Source organism: Rhododendron vialii, chromosome 6a, assembly GCF_030253575.1.
Source record: "Rhododendron vialii isolate Sample 1 chromosome 6a, ASM3025357v1".
Taxonomy (NCBI): domain Eukaryota; kingdom Viridiplantae; phylum Streptophyta; class Magnoliopsida; order Ericales; family Ericaceae; genus Rhododendron; species Rhododendron vialii.
In genome coordinates this window covers 43646352-43669216 of record NC_080562.1, presented here as the reverse complement: position 1 = coordinate 43669216, position 22865 = coordinate 43646352, and the positions used below count along the sequence as shown (strand labels likewise).

General features: G+C 38.0%; 3 protein-coding genes across 4 annotated transcripts in view; 2 read left to right on the top strand and 1 right to left on the bottom strand.

Annotated features, from left to right (window-relative positions):
- Window positions 1-10685, bottom strand: part of LOC131329460 (uncharacterized) — a 52101-nt gene extending 41416 nt beyond the window's left edge. The window contains exon 1 of the mRNA XM_058362576.1: window positions 10675-10685. The gene's annotated coding sequence lies outside the window, so the exon portion shown is untranslated. The remainder of the gene's footprint in view (window positions 1-10674) is intronic.
- Window positions 1351-11259, top strand: LOC131329455 (uncharacterized). 2 transcript variants are annotated; one of them, XM_058362561.1, is made up of 13 exons: window positions 1351-1621; window positions 2831-3039; window positions 3482-3532; window positions 4842-4972; window positions 5084-5200; window positions 5366-5485; window positions 6989-7065; window positions 8528-8697; window positions 9183-9236; window positions 9745-9854; window positions 10444-10557; window positions 10669-10794; window positions 10871-11259. In XM_058362561.1, the coding sequence occupies exons 2-13, from the start codon at window positions 2863-2865 to the stop codon at window positions 10896-10898; spliced, it is 1275 nt and encodes a 424-aa protein (XP_058218544.1). In that variant the 5' UTR covers window positions 1351-1621; window positions 2831-2862; the 3' UTR covers window positions 10899-11259. The 2 variants fall into 2 exon arrangements, with proteins under 2 accessions (XP_058218544.1, XP_058218545.1); XM_058362562.1 differs by lacking the exon at window positions 9183-9236.
- A 2954-nt stretch (window positions 11260-14213) lies between these two features.
- Window positions 14214-22624, top strand: LOC131329451 (uncharacterized). The gene is made up of 9 exons (XM_058362556.1): window positions 14214-14391; window positions 15382-18225; window positions 18348-18419; window positions 19469-19621; window positions 20360-20523; window positions 20806-20953; window positions 21097-21219; window positions 21529-21616; window positions 22155-22624. The coding sequence occupies exons 2-9, from the start codon at window positions 15490-15492 to the stop codon at window positions 22343-22345; spliced, it is 3675 nt and encodes a 1224-aa protein (XP_058218539.1). The 5' UTR covers window positions 14214-14391; window positions 15382-15489; the 3' UTR covers window positions 22346-22624.
- The last annotated feature ends 241 nt before the right edge of the window (window positions 22625-22865 follow it).

The window sequence follows — 22865 nt, the reverse complement described above, 5'->3', positions numbered from 1 at the left end:
ACAGACTGTACACGAATAGATTGTGCACACATTTTTCTGTGGGGTCCACCACGGGTCCCACACAAATAATTCGAGCCGTTCATTAAATGTAAAATATTTTTTCTAGGGTTTATACGAAAAATCATCTCAATCCTATACCTATAGATGCTTGATCTAATCATTTAACTTCTCATTCAAATTTTTAAGGATAATGAAAAGTTAGATGATTGGATTGAGCATCTATAGGGATCGGGTTAAGCTGATTTTTTGAGAAAACCTTTAAGAAAATATTTTGCATTTAATGAACAGTTCGAATCGTTTGTGTGGGACCTATGGTGGGCACCGCAGAAAATCTGTGCATAATCTGTGTGTGTATAGTCTATGTGGACACACTTGGAGTTTGGAGAGGAATTAATCCGAATCAATTGGTAAAATTACACTATACCCAGTTTGGAAACTTTTCAGCGATTTTTTTTTTTTTTGTGTTCTCTCAAATTTTCCTAGATTTTGCATAGTTTTACTGTCACATAATTCTTCTCGATAAGTGAATTAGAAAAGTACAAAATTTATATTAAAATTGAAAAAATTCTCGTGAGATCGAAAGATACTATTTTTTTTTTGGGGTCATTTCTAGTTAAGGCGTCCGGGCCCAAAAAAAAACAACTTTGGACTTTCTTTTCATACCTTTTTTCATTCCTATCTTGGAGCAGAACGATTATATCAAAATCTAATAAAATTTAAGAAAAAACAATTAAGGAGACGGTGTGAAAAAGACTGCAAAAAATTAGCCCAAAGAAGCCTACGTCAACTGACGGAGTAGAACAAACCACTAGGGGTGCTAGCCCAGTGGCTCATGACTCAAAACGCCTTCTTGAATTTGGTCCTCCTTCGAAGCCTAGCTGTTGTCCACTAGTTCTTGGTAGGGCAACAGTTGTTATAGTCCTTTGGTTTTTTTTGGGGTCTGCTACGAATCTGAAGTCATTAATCATTATGATAACGCCTGGAGAAGGTTGTTATGCTCGATCGTCCCCTCCTAAACCTTTTTACTTACTGAGCTGGGGAAAAAAAATTGACCATTAGAAAGAGTCCCATAAGTTTGCGATGAAGAAATCCCCCATCTCACCAAGGGATTTCGAAATCTTTTCCAGTTTTGTCCCATTCACTTCCCATTTTTCCAATGCTCCTCCACTTAAATTGTCCCAGAGCGCTGGTGGAAGTAGTATTTCCATTCAATTGGCGCCATGTTATGTTAGGCTAGTAGCATTGTCAGGTCAAGGTGGCAAAAAAGACCTTTAGCATGCGCGCCACATGGCGTTTTATTGTTTGAGATTACATTACATGCATCTCTCTCTCCCCCAACAGAACTAATTAAATTTGGCCAAAAAAAAGAATCCACAATTGATGATTCCGCACCGCACATCCATCGACCTGGAATTCATAGGCTCGCCGGAAAAATAGCTCACTTCCCGGCCCCCATTATTGCTTGTTCACTTTCCCCATCCCATTCTTGGAAATCTCTTCTTCTTCTTTTTTTCCCGTCTTCCCCTACAACCGCTGCAGGGGAAGAAGAAACAGGCTAGCTAAAAAAAAGCAAGCAGGCTTCCTTCTCCACTTCTCCGTTGTTGCACTTGCACCTCCTCTGGTGATTATCTCTTCCTAAACGTCTCTCTACATGTTTATTGTTTAGGTCAATGGCAAGTTGTTTTGATACTCCATAAAATCCCTTTAAATATTGTGGTAGAATTGAACTCTAATTATTGGTTTCCCTTTCGTTTATCTGATACGTTGGAAGCTTAAAATTCTACATCAACACATGATTGCTAGCTGTAATTGATTTTTTGTTGTACATAATCGGTTAGCTCATTTATGCTGTTTGTATCTTTGTGGTTTTGATGAATGCTCAGACATTCCTTTTATGTTTTGAATTGCATTTGACATGGACGACTGCATATGAAAGCTGAAAAATATAGGGCTACGGGATTATGGAAGAAATTGAGGAATAACGTGAAGATTACCTAAAAGACAAGGTAGAAAAACAGCTGGAGGCGCAGGCAAAAAAAATAAAATAAAAAAATCACCAGGAATGTGAGCACATGCCCGCCCCTTGTATCAAATTACTGTCGTATGAGGTGACATGTATACGGATGGTCCTTGACCATTGAATATCAACTTTCTGCTATATGGTCATATGGCTCCAATTTTTCAAAGGTTTTGGTGAATGGTGTGTTGTACTTGTAGGTTGTCTAGTGATTGTTGGCGATGATATCACCTGATCATAATGAAAAGATCTTTCTTTAATTTGCATTCCCAGGATAGGTTGCTCACCTAGTTGAATAATTGCATTCGTATCAAAGGCACTTAGAGGCTACAAGTTGAAAGTTCCCAATGTGGATCTCATCTTTAAGTGAGAAGCGCTTAACCTTGTTTGGTGTTTAGTTTTGAAATAAGTTTTTGAGATAGAAAATTTGTAAAGGTTTGAGTATTTTAAGTCTTTAGTCAATTTCTTTACATTTAGCAATTTTTTACTTTTTGAATAGAGGTATGTTATATACATCCAAAAGATGAAAAAACACGATTGACGAAGTAGTAAAAAATTGTGCACCGTTTTTTGACAGTTCGGTCGTGATTATCTAGTTGGACTGGAGGACTCCTTGTTAGATTCGTTATGTGTGCACATTTTATATGGTTGCTTATGAACTGGGAAAGAAGATATCATGCATATGCTCAAGTATCCAAACCATACCAAACCGTTTATGGAACTAGCACAACTGATTCATGTAACTAGAAGTTTCAGAAGCCTTGACGTTAACATTGTCCTTTTCGTCTTATATTTACCCTCTTGTGCCGTTAGATGCAATAAAAGCATCGAGCAAGTTTACTAGGATGGCTGTCAGCTTCAAATACTGGGATGACTGCGTCGACCCCCAGGACATGGAAGCACTTTGGGCCGATCCTGAAGTGAGAAGTGAATGGATTAATGCTGGAGAGACAAAAGGACAGAAAGTCCACCTCTCCCGGGATCCTGATGGTCAGCCTTATCTTACACAAACTGAGATGAAGGTAAGTGAAAATATGCTCACATTCTTCTTTTAAGTATCTGATTGAAGATACTAGATAGTGTGAAGGGCTCGGTACATAAATGTTTAACTTCTCTGTGGAAATCCCCAAGGAAATCTGAAACGGTTAAGAGGTTTCGACTTTCGAAACATGAGATTTACCATTTCATTTTGAACAAAGTTTAATTATTCTTAGGCAATATATTTTTTCCATGACCAGAAGAATAAAGATAGACTATGGCACGCTCCTAATTCTGTAAAGTTCGACGGGTGCAAAAACTATTTCCTATCTTTGATATTTTTGTTTCACCGCCAATGCAATCGTCTGTTGAAAATTCTGGAAGTATTCTTCTCTAACTTCTTTAACTGAAGTGGAATTTTGTGCAAATCATCTTATTTGACTTCAATCTTCTTTATTTACCTTTCATTCGATGTTGTCTGTTCAGGCTGTAGCTGGGATAATCGTTCGCAGGCATTTTGTTTCACAGATAGATTCGGTATGTACTTACATTCTTGGATGATTACAACATCTTATAGGAGACTACGAGATGATCATTTTTACAAGTACAAAGTTAATTCACAAATCATGTGAGATTCCTAAATCAGGTGCCCGTGGTTTTGTTATTGTCCAATTCTTTTTTTAAAACAATATCTAGTTCAATCTCTGTTTTGGAAACAGTCACTCTAGTCTCAGAGCATGTTCTTCTATGTGAGTAGAGCTGTAGGGGCTAATAATTGCCAACATAGAGGGACAACCTGGCCAGTCAGAGGCATGTTCTGATCGAGCACTTAGGTTTTCGTAAAGCTTTGTTTGTCTGGAAAACAGATTATAGACAACTCAGTTATGTCTCATTGAGTTGTATAGGAGTTTGTCTACCATCAAAATTACTCATTGAGCCTTCAAATGATTGCTGCAATCTTGTATAATTGTCAAAGGTAATTCAGTGTAAAGTTGGAGCTCTATCCTCTCATAGCTAGAAATACAGTATTCATTTCTGAAGTTTTTCTTTCCCAGCTTTGTGTTATTTTTCTTAGCTGAATTTAATCCTTGTTAGCAAGTTAGGTGGATCATTTGATATCTTGACCACTTTTGGCCCTCAAGGCTACATACTCTGGACTCTGGAGCTTAAAGCCTGATATTGCCTTGTTTCTGTTCTCCTTTTTCCCTTTTGAAATGTGTCCATCTAGCACCCATGGCAATAGAATGGTGTTCAAGAGTCATAACAACATAATGGTAAGGACTCTTCATTGAAGTTGAGATGCGTTTAATTGGTAGGGCTGTTTAATGGGCATATCTTTGTGTAAGAAGCTGAAATTATGGGGTTTTCTTTGTCCACCCTTGTGATTGTTGTCATGAGAACTTTCTCTTGTCAAAAAGATTCAGAAAAAATTTCTTAGAGACATTATTCGATCGAAATGATTCGCTTGCTACTCCCTCTGTCCCAAATTGTTTGTCTGGTCCGCAAAACGAGGACTTAAAAATAATGCACTTCTTTCAAGAAAAAATTCAAACTTTTTTCATAAATTAAAAGAAGTCATCGATATCTAGTGAATTGTTGAAAAAAATTTGATTTTTTTTTTTTCCAAAAATTGTATTATTTTTATGTCCTCGTTTTGTAGACCAGACAAATATTATGGGATGGAGGGAGTATTACATAGAAACACCACGTGTGAGAGACCAGAATGTTTAGACAGCTATCTGTTGCATATTTCCTTTTTGCAATCAATAAGCTGGAAAGCTACATGTGAAGAAACAATAACATTTTTTAGGACCTGTGTTAATTCGGCATGCTTTCTATTCTCCAGGACATGATTTGCGCTATTGCAGAACTTGAAAGTGACAGACAACCTATTGCTACACGTTATAATAAAAAAACTAAAGAAACTACTATCGGGATCATGCAAATTTTAGCAAAGACAGCGGATTGGCTGGTCAGGTATTGTTATGGTTTCTGATTTTAGATCTGATTGTGTAACTAGCTGTTGGGCAGGTTTTTCTCCTTCTCAATGCTTACGGAATGAAGTTCAAGTTCAGAATTTTCTTGCAGTGAGACAGGTTACCGGGAATATGAAGTGGAAGGGAATTCAAAACTTTTGTACAGGCCCTTTGTAAATGTGTATCTTGGTGCTGCCTACCTTAGGTGGTTGTCAGATTATGACCAAAAGTAAGTCGACTGTCAAAGATAACATTTGTCCAATTTTCCTTTGTAGATTTTTATTCTTTTTATACGTCCTTTTATTGACTGGAAGCAGGATATTGGAATAGTGGTAGAACTGCCATTTTGTGTCCGTCTGTTTCCAAAGTTTAGATATCATAATTATGCCTGCAGAGAAAGAAGTGAAGAGTTCATAGTGAGGGCATATAAAGGTGGTACGAAGAAGGCAACTCATAAATCAACTTTGCTGTATTGGAGACGATATCTTTCAGTCAAGGAAAGCCTTCCTTCCAGGTAGCCAGTTAATTCCTTTATGCTAGAAACAAATTTAAAACATGCTACCATTTTTAGATGCCTTGTTTCTTGGATGATTCGCTTTTACTTGAAATATCCATGTTGACAGTCAAAGACAATCTTCTTCTTTTGTGGTACTAGGCATACCCAATCACTGAACACATACCAAACATGGTTCACACATAATAACCGGACGGAAAGTTATTAGGTAGTTCCAGGGTACCATGTGGCATGGCCTTTATGGCTGGGTGTGTGAGAGAAGGTTGGTTCATTTTTGTCTATTGTGTTTTACAAGTGGTCCATTTTGTTTATTTTTAGAAAACTATAAATGAGGTTTAGTGCATGAGTCCCCACGTGTGATTGCACTACCCCTCCAAGGAGTTGGTTTCAACTTTCATACATGGGTTTGCAATTGCATGGAGTTCAAAGAAGGATAAATTGAAAATAGAGAAAATGAGTTAACAAAAAAAGAAAGAGGGAGGAATGGATAGATTTGGGAGGGACATGCATGCCAGAGAGAAGGTTTGGGAAATTCATATGTATAATGAGTCACTCGGTTGAAAAAAGAAAGAAAGTTTTTGGGGAACACAATTTCTGGAGAGTGTTACTAGAGAGAGGAACGGAGGGTTCAAAGTTGAGAAAGGGAGATATCAGTGTGGGAATTTTTGGTCGGGTTGTGAAGAATAGAGACAGTTGGGAGAAATAAGCATAAGAAAAATCAGCCGATTACTATGGCTTGGATTTAGTTGATTTGGATTGAGAGTTTTGAGGGTTTACTTTCGATTTTTGAGAGGATTATAAGGGTCTAAATTTAAAGGCCATATTGGTTTGCGACTTTGCGTTATCTTAACATGAGTAAGTGTTTGTGATCAACTGGGGGAGCAGGGTGTTACAGCGGCACACACTATGTCAACTACCTAACAAAAGTGATTCATCATGTCGCACCCGCAAAATTTGTCGCTACAGCATTGGTTAGAATACCTTATGGAAAGTGCTGAATAACTACTCCCATTGGATGTTCTGTATACATGAAGATAAGAAACTGTATTGTCCATCTTAACATGAAATACTGAAGTTTAGTGTTTTTTTTATTATCGACTTTAGTGTTTGCAATACAGAAGCCGCATGCTGGATTTGTTTGCACATCCTTTTCTTCTATTTTCCTTGAAGGCAAAATAACTAACTTATGGTAAATTACGCTCGTGCATTCTTCGTTGTTGAAAGGGTAAATTCAACTAGATCGGATGAAAATAAATAAATTGTAGTTTCTCGTGGATGACAATTTGAACTGCAAATGATCAAATGCATGTAGGTAAATCATGTTGAAAGTTTCCATGTTATGCTTTCCCGCATTACGAGTCCCACTGGAGATAACAATTAACAAGAATCTATTGATGAGGACTTAAAACAAAAAATGCATGTAAGATTCAGATTTGATAACGAATTTATTGGTTGAAGATTTCCATTACTTATTCTTCTGCCATGTACGCAACTTTTGTGCAGAAAAGTTTTTGAAGTTGGTCCCATGCTGGACAATCCATCTGTTTCTTCTACTCCAGTTCAACAGACTAAGACTACAGGTGCATTCTTTGAAGCAATTTGTGGTAGTTTTGTTTGACTTATCCAACTTATAGATCCATTATGTTCCACTATCTTGCCTAGAGATTTCCAACTTGATTGTGATCATTGTTGAGAATAAAAATAATAAAGTTACCCCTCTCTAGCAGCTTAAGCTTTTAGATGAGTTGTGGTTAATAATTTAACATGGTATTAGAGTAGGCAATAGATCCTATCTTCGAACCTTACTGCCTACCTAATGATAAAAATAGTTGCACATGTTTAGCCCGCTTATGGAGGAGAGCCTTACTACAAGTGAGGAGGAGTGTTGAGAATATAACTAATAAAGTTTCATCTCTCTCTAACAGCTTAAGCTTTGACATGAGTTGGTTGGTAACAATCTAATAAAAATGGTTATGCTTGCAGTGGGTTAAAGTTTGCAGGTAATGAAATCATAATGACGTTCTCAACAAAAGTTGTTTCAATTGTATTATTCTGGCGGTGATAGTCTCAACAAGTGACTGTTCCTTATTGAATTGTTTACATGAAGAGTAGTTTATGAAAACAATTATAAAAAAAATAAAGCTTAATTGGAAGTGTATATTTGCATGTGTAATTTTTTATAACTTCCTGCTGATTATCTAACTGGATTGTAAATTCTTGAGGAAGATTTTTTTTTTGAACGGCAAAGAAAAAATTCAATAGGAAGATGTCTTATGGATGTCTCTTTCTTGAACTTTCGGTCATGTTGTCTGTCCATGCTGTTACAGATTTATGTTTCTTGGTGTTATGCTACGGTATTGCCACCTCTTTAATATGATAAACATGGCATTTTCCTCAATTATTGTCAAGCAACAAGTATCAGAATAGAGATTCTCAGTTTCCTAATAAATCAAAGGGCTCGACACTCTGCCCTATGGAAGTTGATTAGGAAGTTTGTTTGTTTGTTTAATTTTGCTTATTGGTTATGATTGGTTTAGCTAACTGTAGAAATTGGCTTTGAAATGGATATAAAGTTTCTACATGGGTATCAGAGCTGGGCCTGTTCCAGCCCACATTTTAAAAATTAACAATTCACACCCCACGATGACACACGTGACAGACCTCAAATGCGGCTGCACGTGAGGGGAGATGTTAAGGAAATGAATCCCACATTACATGGGAGTGGATTGGGTGATCACTTAGTAACATTTGAGACCTCTCCACTCATTGCCAATTGGTTTTGAGATGGAATTCTAAATGTTATTTAAGTGATCACCCAATCCACTCCCAAGTAATGTGGGATTCATTTCCTTAACACTAACCACCAATAAAAGCTGCATGCCTTGTGATCTAGATGGGACCAATTGACCACCTTATTAATGATTCTTCAAACTTTGTTATTGTTTCTACCGCCATCTTATTGCATGGATGCTAATAATATCTTGAGTAAATTTATTTTTTCGGTCAGATGACTTCACTTACTTTCTTTACATGAGGGACCAGGTGCTGCCGATGCAACTTGGGACTCTAAAGTTTCTTCAGAAGACATGGAGGAGATGTGGAATCATCCAGATGTCAACAAAGAGTGGAGCAAATCTGGAGAGAAACGGGGAAAAGTGAGATTTTCCCACGACGCTGAGAAGAGACCCTATATTTCCCGGGTGGAATTGAGGGTAAGGTTAAGTAACATGGACCTGCGAACTATCTGCTTTGTTTCTCATGTGCAGATTATATATCCACATGTTGGATGCTTTCCCTACTGCTCTATTCTTCTGTTTTAGATCCTTCAGTATTTTCTTCCTCGGTAATGGTTGCTAATCCGCTTCATTGGGTCTCTATTAGCCAACTAAGAGTGCATAACTTTTCGTGACCGGTAGACACCGAGAGGACCAGTAGACAAAATTCAGATATTATTTGGCTCTTTACATTGAAGTACGATAGGCTTTTGAACATTTTAATTAAACAAACAACTGCTACTTGCTCATATGTCCCGCATTGGATAAATAATGATAGGCTGACTGAGTCTTGCTTCTCTAGGCAACTCTTTGTAAGCTATATTATCTACACAATCACTATGTCTTCCATGTTATTTCTGGCCTTCCTCAAGTCCGTTTGGAAGCTTTGTCACTTGATTTTAAAAAGTTTCCTTTTCTTGCAGGTGGCTGCCGAAACTATACTTTCAAAGTACTTTAGTACAAGAAGAGTAAAAGCAGTAAGTGCCCAGGTCTTCTTTAATGTGGGGATAATTCTATTACCCCTTCTGCAACTAGTATAATTTTGAGGTATTTGTTAGTCTTAGATCCAGCATGAGTAGAGATTATATCTAAGAGAATAGTAACTGATGAACCCACGCTGAGTGAGGGATTACCATTGCCTTGTTGTGACAAAGGATGACATATTAGTTGGAAGTTCTTTATCCGGCACCAAATTTAGTTGGATGATAATCTAGAAATGTAATATTATTCCATGCAACCCCACTTTGCTGTAATCCCGTGATCGGTGACACTTGCTCCTTTGCTAGATGTTTATTTTAATAGAATTCGGACATTATGCTCAGAAACCATCAAAATTTTTGCAGCAATTTTGTGGCCTATCCTCAGTTGCTTGATATTTGTACTCTCTCGATCACCTTTCTCAACACATCATGTAGTTTTTATCGTTTGTCTTTTGTTTTCAAACTTAGTTTTGTCATTTCCTCCTTAAGACTGATTAGTGTGCAGACAGCTTTATGTGCTCTTGCTGAGATTGTAAGCATGCGTTTTGTGAATGGGGTTGGACCGCGCCCGGGAGTGATGGGAATTGACTACCCCACAGCTTGCTGGCTTTACAAGTATGTGAATTCCATGGCTAATGTTGAATCTTGTGTTTTGATAACATCGTAATGCAGGTGGGATATAGTGCCCGTGGGAAGATGGTACCCTTGGTGATGGGGAATTATACCCAAGCAAGGGGTCTCCATCATCCCTGCCAAACCACCAATGCTCACTGGAATCTTTCATTGAAGTTGAAATGATGCACTTCACCATTGGAACAAAGACAATCCAATTTTTTATGGTTTTCAAACTTTCAAAATCAGAAGATGCTGTTACTACTATCGTTGTCATTTAAGCTCATTACAGAAATATTGGGTCACCTCATAACAATGAACTGATTTGATCAGAAATTTCCTGCGAATTGGAAATTAGGTTTCTATTATAAATGGAAAGTGACCTGATTGCGCTAATTAAAACTGTAGACTGTTTTTGAACCTCATGATGTTTTGTTCTGTTTTTTTTTTTTTTTTTTATCGGCTTGAACCTCATGATGGTTACAGGCTAAACAAATTGTTAAAGGACATTAGTCATTTTTCCACGCAGAAAATAGTGAAAGATTCTTCTGCTAAGCTGAAACTTGCTCGAATCTTTGCTTCTTATGTCTAGGGACTTGGGCTACAAGGCTTACAAAGTAGAGTCGGTTGATGATCTAACAAAGCCGTTTGTTTCCATGTACTTCGGCGCTGCTTATTTGGATTGGCTATCACAATACGAAGGGAGGTAAGTTTGTTTATGACACCAAATATACCATCCAGTTGTTTCTTATCTAAGTGTCCTCAACTGATTATCTTCCACTGACTGGATAAAATATCTGCTGCCGTGGATAACCAGGGAAAGGGATCCCCAGTTTGTCGTTCAGGCTTATCTTGCAGGGCCAAAGAATGTAAACCTTCAGCAGACAGGTCCTCTTTGGCTTAAATTTGAGGAAGCATTAAGTCGATACGAAGACTTAAAGGCGTAAGTACCCAAACACTAAAACGTTAAAACACTAAAGAATTCCATGTTTGTCATTTGTTGGTGAACAACTTTTCAGGGAACAAGGGGCCTGCACCATTTTGTGAATTATTTCCGGCGGTTTGTGAAAGGTCCATTCTGTTTGGGTGCAATGATTTAATTTGGGAGCTTTAGTGACAATGCAGATAAATAGAAAACATGTTTGTCATACTAGAGAGGTAAAACATGTAAGGAGTAATGCTGCTTTCTTGCAAATCTATGGCTATGAGTATGTAATGTGCAAGCAAAGGTTGTAAGCACCTTCTAATGTTAATTTTGATGTTGGGGGAATTCTGTAATGTTAATTTTGATGTTGGGGGAATTCTGTAATATCGCCGGCCTTGTCATATAAATTTTTTGTCAATATACATTTCTGCATATTTTTCTTTCCCCCTCTACGGGTCTTTCAATAAAAATCTGGTTTAAAGCATACAGTTTATTCTTATCATATCTTGAAATATTCAACCTGGATGTTTTGGGGGTACACATGACATGGGGCCTAAAAAGGCAGTATCTATGATATCTAACAATGTCATGCATTGGGCTTAGATTTGCGGTGGAAGCACGTAAGTTGGACCTGGTTTGATTCAAGGTAAGGGTTTGCGTTATCCATTCAAGTGCGGACAAGACATGAACTAGAATGATATTCATACACTAGTTACACATAGTTGAAACCTGTCTACACACACTCCAGATCGAATTTGTACTTGGACTCTACCAGGCCTTAGAAAGCCAGTCTTGCAATTGACATCAGATCTCCTCTCAAATGACGGTTAGTTATAGGCATGAGGCATCGAATGCCAGGATAGTAAACAACGATCAAGTCGTAACTAAAGTTTTTATTGGCTATGGTGTGAATCACAAGTTACAGTGAAAGTCAGAAAATTTCGAGACAAAGTCCTTATGGATACCCCTATGCTTTCCATCCATGGTCTGTCATTGCTTGCCTTCAAAGGCTTAGGCAGCTTGGCCTTGGGGACTGCACATATGAGGCCATGGGCCCAAGGGTAAGGCGTAAGGTATGCTATTACTAATGAGCACGCTTTTGTAGCCGGGGTTATAGGATTCAATCCCCATTAACACGTGGTGATGATGAATTAATCCTTTCGATGATGTTTTCTTGATAGGGTTCTAGTTGACCAAGGCCAAGGGCATATCACGTCTATATTTTCAGCCGGGTTTTCTCAAAATCTAAAGGTCCGGATGGCGATTACATAATTTGGCAAACTGATTTTCTCTTGATTGCGCTAAGATTGCATCATTTTTTTTTCCGTTTATCATTTCAACCAAAATGGTGGGGTATTGATGCGATTCAGGAGAACCTATTGTGCCGACCACTGTTAATTTGACATGCGCGGTGATAAACAAAACATGACAAACAAAATAAGTATGGTATGAGAATGCATTTTTGTAGATCTTAATCGTAATAAGTCTTATTACAAGCCGGTCATACAGTGAACAAAAGTACCAAAAAACTAACACGGGAAGAGGAAATCCAACCAAATGTAGGAGAGAATTGGAGTCCAATTTCACAACCCCCCCATTTTCTTTGATATTTTAGGTGTTTTGATCAGTTTATACACATCTCGAGTAATCTTAGACGACCCATCTTACTAATTTTTGACTTTGTAATTCGAAATACAACTCTCTTTCGAAAAGTTAATATTTTTATAATGGGATGGGAATCCGAAGTGGAATTAGATGCCACAAAGGCACAAACAATCCTTTTCTAGGAGCAAATGGTAGTCCAAAATATAGATGTGGTTTTTACTTTTCAAACTTCCCTCTTTTTTGTGTTCTTTTTTGTTTGTTTGGAAGTTTTAAACGTGTGGAAATTAATCAGAAAAGGACGAAAAAGGAAGGGTTTTAGACAGAGAAGATAGAGATAGAGATAGAGATAGATAGAGAAAGGAGTAGTAGTTGAGCTTGACTTGAGCTTCACACGGATATTCCCCCCCCCCCTGACACACCCCCCCCCCCCCCGGCCCCACCTCCCTTTTCCCATTCTACCCCCCTCTCTTCTCTCTCTCTCTCTCTCTCTCTCTCTTTTCTTTCTTTCTTTCTTTTTTTCTTTACCGTTTGATTTCTTTTTTTCTTTTTCTTTTCAGTTTCAGTTTCGTTTTTTTTTTTAATTTTATTTTCAGTTTCGTTTTTTTTTTCATTTTATTTCCTTTTCGTTCTTTCCAGTTTGAATTTTTTTCTCTCTTTAATAATAGGTTCAAGTCTAATTCTAGGCTTTGTAAAGTAATTGAGAGAAAAAAAAAGTGTTTTAATTGATCATGTTTATCCGACTGTTTTATTTTTATTTTTTTGACCTTTATAGATTAAAAAATATAGTTACTAAAATAAGTGTTTCAATTTTCAATCCGTTTGAACCGGTGCAAAGTTGTTATTTTTCTGATCATTTCATCCTAAATGGATCTAGTAAATTTTTGGCTCCAAGGCCTTTCAATGGACACCCTAAGAGAGTTTTGAAACTAAATAATGAGTCTTAGGGTATTTGTTGAAAGGCCTTAAACCAAAAAATTCATTATGACCATTTAAAATAAAATAATAATAAAAACGATCTTTGCTCTGATTTAACTGAATTGAAAATTAAAACACTTAATTCTTGAATTATATTTTTAAATATACAAATGGTGTATTTATAGAAATTAAATAAATAAGGTATAAGTAATTAAATAAAAAAATAAATGAAAAAATAGGTGGGACCCGGGGGGCTCAACTGCCCTCATTGGCACAGTAGCCCCTACGAAGCCCCTAAAACGTTTCTGTTTTAGTTATAAAAAAAATAGAAACCAGCCATTTGCAATCCTATGGAGTAGAGACGTGATTTGAAGCAACATACTACTGAATCAGTTAAGAGGATTTATGCTAAATAATAGTTAACAAATTTATTAAATTGTACTATAGTTAAAAAAAAGTAATCCTAAATATAACATTTGTATTTTGGATTAGTATGTCGTTTGCAAAATACATTTCGTAATTAGTTCCCGAACACTAATTGTAATCTTAATTGAAAATAGAATTTGAGTTAACCAAAAAAAAAAAAGAAGGGAGGTAAATGGGAAAAGAAACAAATAAAGAAAATAATTGAAAAAAAAAAAGATTCAAAGTGGAAGGAATAAAAGGAAATAAAGAGAAAAAAAACGACAAAAAAAAATCCAGCCGAAAAGAAACAAAAAGAAAATAAAGAGGGAAAAAGAAAAAGAAAAGTAAATGGACGGAGGGGGGAAGCAGGAGAAGAAGAGAGAAAAAAAAAAGTAAATGGGAGGAGGGAGGGGCAGGAGAAGTAAAATGGGGGGAGGGGAGGGGGTAATATGGGAAATGGGGTGTGGGGCCGGGGGGGGTGGGGTGTCAGGGGGGGGGGAAAAGCAGCCCTCTAACGAGAGTTACGATAACAGTTGTGTGTGTCTTCACTCCACAACCAAAACCAAAACCAAAACCAAAAGCTCCTCTTCCTCTTTTGGAGAGCGCCTGCTTCTTCAATAAACAAACGAGTCCCAGTCCCCTCGGAACGGAAGCATTGCTATCTATGCCAGCTAGGGACTCCAAATTCAGGTTCAAACTCTTCTTCATTTCTCCACAATATCATTGAAAAAGATCTTCTAGATTTCGTTAGATCCGATGCATTGGTCTTCTTGCTGTTTCTTTTCTGACAACTTCTTTGACATATGTAATCGTAATACGCAGGAGGTTTTAAAGCTGAAATCTTTGATATTCTAGATCTGTTTGTTCACTGTGAACAATCCCCTGGCCTGCAAATGGGAGTGGAGAAAAAACCTAATTGATTTTTAGCTGTTGGAGGTGTAACTGTAAAACTAAGACCTTGCTTCAAAGTTTTTGTCAAAGCTCAATTTCTGGTGGTTGTAGGGAAAAAATTGGCGCCCTTCAGTGTGTTGAAACACAGCGATTGGAGTAAAAATCTCACCCTTTTTTTTTTCTTTTTTCCCTGGGGTTTGATGGTTCTGTACTCCAATTGGGGGAAAGGCCTGGGCTTTTTCGAGCTGTGCCCATATGTATCTCGTAGAATAGAAAAGTACCATTTTTTGACAAAAAAGAAAAGAATATGTGTACTGAAAAATATGTAATTTCCATTTAATTGTACGAGAAAATGTGCGTGCTCAGATTGAAAGGGGAAAAAAAAAAACACCACACCAAACAAAACTACAATTAAGAAAAAGGAAGTCTTCCCTCCCCCCTTCACTTCCTTCTCCATGTGGTTTATCCGATGCGATGTATTTGATATAGAACTTCAGTGGAATTAGAAGATTGTGTTTGTTCTATTTCCTTTGATTTTCCAGGTTACGTTATTGTCCCTTTGTTATAGTTGGTTCTCAGGCGTAATTGACCATTTTAATTCAATTTTAAGATTTGGTTGAGAACTATGAGTAGAGAATCTGTTAAGCAAGTTATTACTTATTAGGTGTCAATTTACATTATAGTGGTCAATAGCTAGCTATTCTAGTTTCAGTTGCCGTGTTTCATAATCTGAACTTATTATAGTTGAAAAACATGGCTTTGAGCAAAGTTTTTGTTTTGGATATACAGGAATGTGCTGCTCCTCTGTGGCTTTCCAAGAATCCTCATGAGTTCTGGAATGGCATTTGCCCATTGAAGTTGAGTGTAGTAGGAGGGGAAACCCTGCAATTTTTTTTGATGGAACAGCTGAGAAATCGAGATCGCCATCAGTACAACTCAGTACAACCTGGAAATGAGGAGCTTGATTCTACATCTCAGGGTTTCATGCTAGACCATGGCAGCTGCATAAACTCAAATAGGAGGCCTTATGAAATAAGAACTTCAGAAGCTAAACCTGTACTTAATTACTCAATACAGACAGGTGAAGAGTTCGCTCTTGAATTTATGCGCGACCGGGTGAATCCTAAGCAGCCATTTATTCCAAATACTGCTCGTGACCACACAACCTGTTACTTGGAACTAAAAGGCATTTTAGGCATCAGTCACCCTGGGTCTGAAAGTGGGTCGGATGTATCAATTATCACTGCTGTGGAAAAAGGTCCTAAAGATTTTGAGCGGAAGAACTCTTCTCTTTACGAAGACAAAAGTAACTATGGGTCTGTGCAATCAGTACCACGAACTTCATCAGACCAGAGCATTTATCGAGGAACCCTGCAAGAATATTCCTCTTCTGGAGCATCTGAAGGCTCGTCAACAAAAATTAAAATTTTATGCAGCTTTGGGGGTAGAGTATTACCTCGGCCAAGCGATGGGAAACTTAGATATGTAGGAGGTGAAACTCGAATTGTCCGTATAAGAAAGGACATCACTTGGCATGAGTTGTGGCAGAAGATAATAACAATATATAACCAGACTCATTCAGTTAAATATCAGCTTCCTGGGGAGGATCTTGATGCCTTAGTTTCTGTGTCTTGCGATGAGGATCTGCAGAATATGATGGAGGAATGTTTTGTACTACAAGATGGAGAAGGATCAAACAGACTTAGAATGTTTCTGTTCTCTTTGAGAGATTTAGAAGATGCTCATTTTGGTCTGCAAAACTATGATGGTGATTCTGAGATCCAATATGTAGTTGCCGTCAATGGCATGGACGTGGGATCAAGAAAGAACTCTACGCTTCATGGTCTAGCGAGCTCTTCAGGAAATAACCTAGATGAGCTAGATAGAGAGAATGTTGAGAGGGACACTGGTGGAGCTACAGCCGACTATGGCGAAGTTTGCACTTCACCATTGACCGGTCACATGATCTCGTCTTCGCAATCTTCTCAACCAATTCCGCCACCCTTCTCCAATCCTTATGAAACACATTCTCAGTTTTATAACGGAGAAATGTTACATCAAGAAGCTACACTGTACCCATTGCCGTGTGTTTACAACACTAATCCTCCTACTTACTCGCCTGTTGGGGAAAGTTCAGGTCCGCATCCAGTTCATGAGATCGCAACTCGGCAAAAAGGTGAAGGGCAGCCATCAGGTGTCTTATGCATGCAGGATTCTCAAATGCGAGTAAAAGAATTGAAACAGAGAAGTGATGTGTCAATTCGGCAACAGGGTGGAGATGAAAGTACTTTATCTTCTTCAAAGTACTACCACATTCCCTCACAGCAATTAGATGGTACTGTTGAGGATTATTTTCCAACTGAAGAAGCATCTTCCGTCATTTTTACACCAGAGGAAGAACTGAAGACTTCAAGGACTGAGGGAAGGCACCAGGAAACCATACAGGTGTCTTCACCTCTTTGTGCCATTAATCCACCGCAGGTTCCTAAAGCTGATACATCTAATGGTGCGTTGACTCCCGGACATGGAAACTCTGAGTCTGATCCAATTGATTTGAGCTACCTTGAGCCTCCTGTGCCTCCTCAAAGAATCTTTTACTCTGAGCGAATTCCACGAGAACAGGCAGAGTTGCTAAACAGGTTATCAAAATCAGATGATTCACATGGTTCTCAGTTTCATATAAACCATTCACATTGTGATGTAGCACAACAGGGTTTTGTTGTAGAATCTGTCCCTTCACAGGCTGAGCAACCCATCTCCACTAAGAAGCCATTGTACGAGGATCCTCACACCATTGCTGATGGAGCCACCCAACTTCAAAACTTGAAGAAGGCAGTATCAAGCCCTTTTGACAATGAATATGCTAGAAATGAGGATAGAATACTCGAGGATGATAATGAAACCAACTCCGTGAAAGAAGACGATAAGAATCTCCTGACTAGTGAAACATCAGAAGCTGGATCAAAATTTCCTGCTGCTAGCCTAGTGGATGCAGTAACGCATCATGAGAGTTCTGCAGACAGTCTTCCGGAGTCTCAGTGTCCTGGTGAGGCTGACAGCAACTTTACTGTTGATACTACCCAGAGGGATAATCAAGATTCTGCTTGGATAGAAAGCTTTAGGGAACCATCTGTCGGGGTTTCCAAACCAGAGGGGGGAGACATCCTCATTGATATTAATGACCGATTCCCTCGTGATTTCCTTTCAGATATATTCTCAAAGGCATTACTATCTGAGGGTTCATCTGGTATTAGTCCGCTGCAGAAAGATGGAGCTGGTTTGAGTTTGAACATAGAAAATCAGGATCCTAAGCACTGGTCATATTTTCAGAAATTGGCAGGAGACGAGTTCACTCGGAAGGATGTTTCTCTTATTGATCAGGACCATTTTGGTTTTTCGTCTGGGCTTCCAAAAGTTGAAGAAGAAGCTCCTATAAGTTACAGATTTTCACCCTTTCCAACAGATGATATTTCTCTAAGCCATGTTGATTCCCAGATGAATTATGGTGATGAAGATCAGAATGAATTATCTGGTACAGTTGGAGCTGACACTATAGCATTACCCTCATACTATGATCCTTCTCAGTTGAAGGACAGCGAACTTATGCATTTTGATACTTTTGAAGAGAATGAGGTACTTAATGGTGGTCTAAATTAAGAACTCACTCTCCTATGCTTTCTCTATATCAGGTCTCCGAAGTACTTTTTGCATGTTTGCTCAAATTTTTTCTATTAGCCCCCATTTTGGTATTTCAGGATGGAAGCAGGAATACTGGCCTACCTCCTCTAGATCCTTCTCTGGGAGATTTTGATATCAGTAGCTTGCAGGTAAGACATGAACTTCTTGTATTTGCTCGGGTCACCTGTGTTGGAAGATTGGTGCATGAAAAATGTTGTTATTGCACCTTGAATAGGTCCCAAATGGTTATCTGAAAAAGTAATAATGTCTGTTTATGTTTACTAGTCATGAAATATGTTGTTCTTGTATGTTTTAAGTAGTCAAGCTACAAAAATAGTTACAGGATTAAGTAATAAGTATTAGCTTCTGCTTATATTTACGAGCTAGCCCTTTTTCTGAGTTATCCATACTTGGGAATTTAGGTGGCTATGCTGACAATTTGGCCTTTTCAAATGGATGCTACCATCTTGAGAAAATTTACGAGGTTAAATTTTTCGTGGAAATCTCGCAGGGGTTAAATCATTTCCTTTTCAATCTTTGTGAGTGCAATTTGGATTTTATGTATTTTCAAGTGTTTCAGTGAGTCAGTTGGCTTTTGTTATGTTCTGGTGTCCAGAGACATCTGTTAAAGCAGTTGGGGCCCTTCGACTTCCATACTCTATAATTGATCTTCGACTTCCATACTCCATAATTGATCATCCTTTTTTATTTTTATTTATTTATTTATTTTTATGGCTGCCCTGTGATATGAAGGTTGAAAAAAAACTGAAAAAGTGATATGGTGAAAAACTAGCTGTTTTGCTGTGTGCCTGTGTCGTGACTTGAAAATGGAAACAGAACGCGCTATTGTGGTTTCACGAGCAAACACCCCATTCCTAACATGATTTTGCTGCTTATGCCATGGGATTGAGCTCTGGATTTCCTGTAAAAGTGTCTGGAATCAAACTTGCAGAATAGGCTATTCAATCAAACTTCCATATGAAATCGTTCATTCTTTCTAGTTGTAACTTAGATTGTAGATATGTTTCTTAACAACGTGTCAATACTGCTTGCTAATCTTAGCAAATTTTAGGACCTATGTGGTACAAACTTTTGAATAATACAAGCATTGACTTCACTCTCTTCAACCTTTTCTGATTGGCGTCACAGCTTGTCAGATGGCATACCTCTAATTATTTCTTCTGGGCTACTTCATCAGATCATAAGGAATGAAGATCTTGAAGAACTGAGGGAACTTGGTTCTGGCACATTTGGCACCGTCTATCATGGAAAATGGAGAGGAACAGATGTTGCCATTAAGAGAATAAAGAAGAGCTGCTTCACTGGTCGATCATCAGAGCAAGAGAGATTGGTAGCTATTCCTTGCCTCTGTGATAGTGACAATTTTTCCTTTTTAATCCATGGGAGTTACTGTTGGGGAATTCTCTTTTACCTAGGATTATTCATTCATTCTTTCCACTTTGCTATGTATGATGTATGAGCTACCACGTGGTGAGCCATCCCTTAGTGGCTAAACCTTATGACTGGTTTGGTTTGCACAATTACAATCCTTTGTGTTACATCACCAATTGTTTGAAAAGCTTTTGCTAAATTGCTATTAGAAAATGGGCCCAAATATATTCATCAAGCTAGCAGTTTGTTGATAACTCTCCACGTGGCCGTAAAATCTTCACTTTTGTTCAAGCTCTGATGACTAGAAGTGCTAAATCAACTTATGAGGTCTGCACCCTAGGGAGTCCAGTCATCCCTTCAAAATTGGGCCCTTTGGAGAAAGTGTGAGGATTCATTTCTTTCGGGCAGGTGGTGTTTTGTATGTTTGATTTCTATTCGAAGATAATTCATGTGTTCTTTTTGAATGAGCCCCACTATGCATGTAGTCAAAGTCAATAGCAACGGCAAAAAATTTCACTGAGCCAACCAATCAAATACTAGTTGATAATAGTGAGATTAAAGGGGTTTCCCATCACCTCTCTTGTTTTGCTCCACGTACAAGTCAATTAATAGCTTCTCAACGTTCTCATAATTCAGGATTATATCACGTGAGATTTTCTGTAGGCATATTGGATACTAATATGACTGACATTCTTAGACCATAGAGTTCTGGAGCGAAGCTGAAATTCTGTCGAAGCTTCACCATCCGAATGTGGTTGCATTTTATGGTGTAGTGCAAGATGGACCTGGGGCAACACTAGCTACTGTGACAGAATATATGGTTGACGGTTCTTTGAGGCATGTTCTACTTCGCAAGGATAGGTAATATGTCCGCTATAGCTAACAAGTTCAACTTTGGCATAATTCTGGTCATCTTCTTGACTGAAATTTCAAACTTTCTACTGCTCGTCAGTTTCCATTTTTTTGATCGGCAAGTCAGTTTCCATGGAGAAAAATTGATATAATAAACGTGCATACTTGACAAGAAGTGTGGAATTTCAGTACTCTTGTAAATTATAAACCTTGATTACTGTTGCCAGTCCTTTCTCTCATTTCATTTTGCTACCTCTTATATTCTTCCTCCTGGTATGAATCAATTTGCAGGCATCTTGACCGTCGCAGGCGGCTTATAATTGCCATGGATGCTGCCTTTGGAATGGAGTATTTGCATTCAAAGAATATTGTGCATTTTGATCTAAAATGTGACAACTTGCTAGTGAACTTGAAAGATCCTTCACGGCCCATTTGCAAGGTTATCTTGGCGGAATCACCTTTTATATTTTTGTACTGTAGAAGAATGCTGCTAATACCATTTCTTTGTCTAGCATATATAATGTAGAGATTGATAGGTTTCAAGTTAAATCAGTTCCTGATTCATAGCTACACCATTCTTAGGTAGGTGATTTTGGCCTGTCAAAAATCAAGCGAAACACCTTGGTTTCTGGTGGAGTTAGAGGTACCTTACCATGGATGGCTCCAGAGCTGCTGAATGGCAGCAGCAATAAGGTTTCAGAAAAGGTATGTTCTCATTCTATAAAAAATGGTTGTACTATAAAACAGTTATCTCTCACTTTGGAGAAGTATCTTTTCATCTTTTTGTTTTCTCCATCAGTTAATTACGTAGCTTTTGAACCATATGCCCTTGTTAAGTAGGCTTTCACCTCTGTCTTTTGTTTCTACTAGAAGGAAAGTACAAAAAAAAACTAGAACCTTGTTGGAGCATGAGTTCTCTGTTGTCTGTCTTGGTTTCGTTATCATGATCTGCACATCCTTTTGTAATTATGTACCCATTACCCCCTTTTTTTTTTTTCTTTTTTTGGTCTGCAGGTTGATGTGTTCTCCTTTGGTATAGTCCTATGGGAGATTCTAACCGGAGAGGAGCCTTATGCGAACATGCACTATGGTGCAATTATAGGTGAGAATATTTAAGAATCTTCTTGCTCTATGAAATATTGGTCCAGGACAACCCTCAGCAAAAATAATGAAGTTTTAATACAAACATGGTATGAACTATAAAGGTTATGCCAATGTGTGTCTGAGATGTGTATATTTGTCCATGTCCCCTGTGGCAAGACTGCTATAGTGGTGCATATTGTGCATGGTATGAGCTTACTTTCTTTTGCGTAAAGAGATGAGTTATGTGCTGCTGAAGCTGGCTAATAGAAAGTAGTAGTTTTCATTGGTATCAGAATACGGTTTACTACATAAGTGAACTATTTTTCGTCTTTCAAAATAAACAGTTTCAAAGATTTTTAGACGGTATAAAATTTCTGAAATTCATGTTGGCAGAAATTTTCTTTGTTCAGTTTTATTACCAAAAATAATGCAATCACTTCCACCACTGTTGAGGTAGTGCATTTTACAGTTTTTTAAATTGCTTCTAGACATACTGATGTTTTGATTTTAGTCTGAGACTCAGTTTATGTTTGACTCTCTCCTCCCTCTGTCTGCAGGAGGTATTGTCAATAACACACTAAGGCCATCCATTCCAAGCTTTTGTGATGCAGAATGGAGAAGGCTAATGGAGCAGTGCTGGGCCCCCAATCCTGTGGCCAGGCCATCCTTCACAGAAATTGCCAGTCGCTTGCGCGTGATGTCTTCTGCTACCCAAACCAAAGGGCAGGTTCACAAGGCATCTAACTAATGGTTTGACGATAACTCACACTGCTGTTTTCCCCCATTCAACCTGACCCAGTTTTTATTTCAATTGTACAATGTAAAGAAAAGTGCTTAATTTAACTCCATGTTAGCAATAGGGAGGTCGGATTCCAGAGAAGTGTTCTTGAGATGTACTGGGAGGGTGCCATAATTTTCCGTACTGATTTCTTTTCCCCCTGACACAAGGAATTTCATGTTAGAAACTTACTCTAATTTGTCATTGTTAAGTTATGGTGATTTCATTGATATATTACCGATTTGTCTATTCTTTTTTGTTCCAACGGTTCATGTAAAGTTGTCCGACTACGTAAAGCTTTCTTTCATTTAGGTAGTAGTTCATATGGACATCCCTTTTGTGAAAGAAATTGGTTACCTTTCTGCAGAAATCTGCCTTCTCATCTGCAAAAGTTCGATTTGTCAGTCTCAACTCTTAATGAGGTTGTTTGACAGAAGGAGAAGTCTGTTTTGGTTGATGCTATTTATTTTTTTGGGTACACTAGGATGTT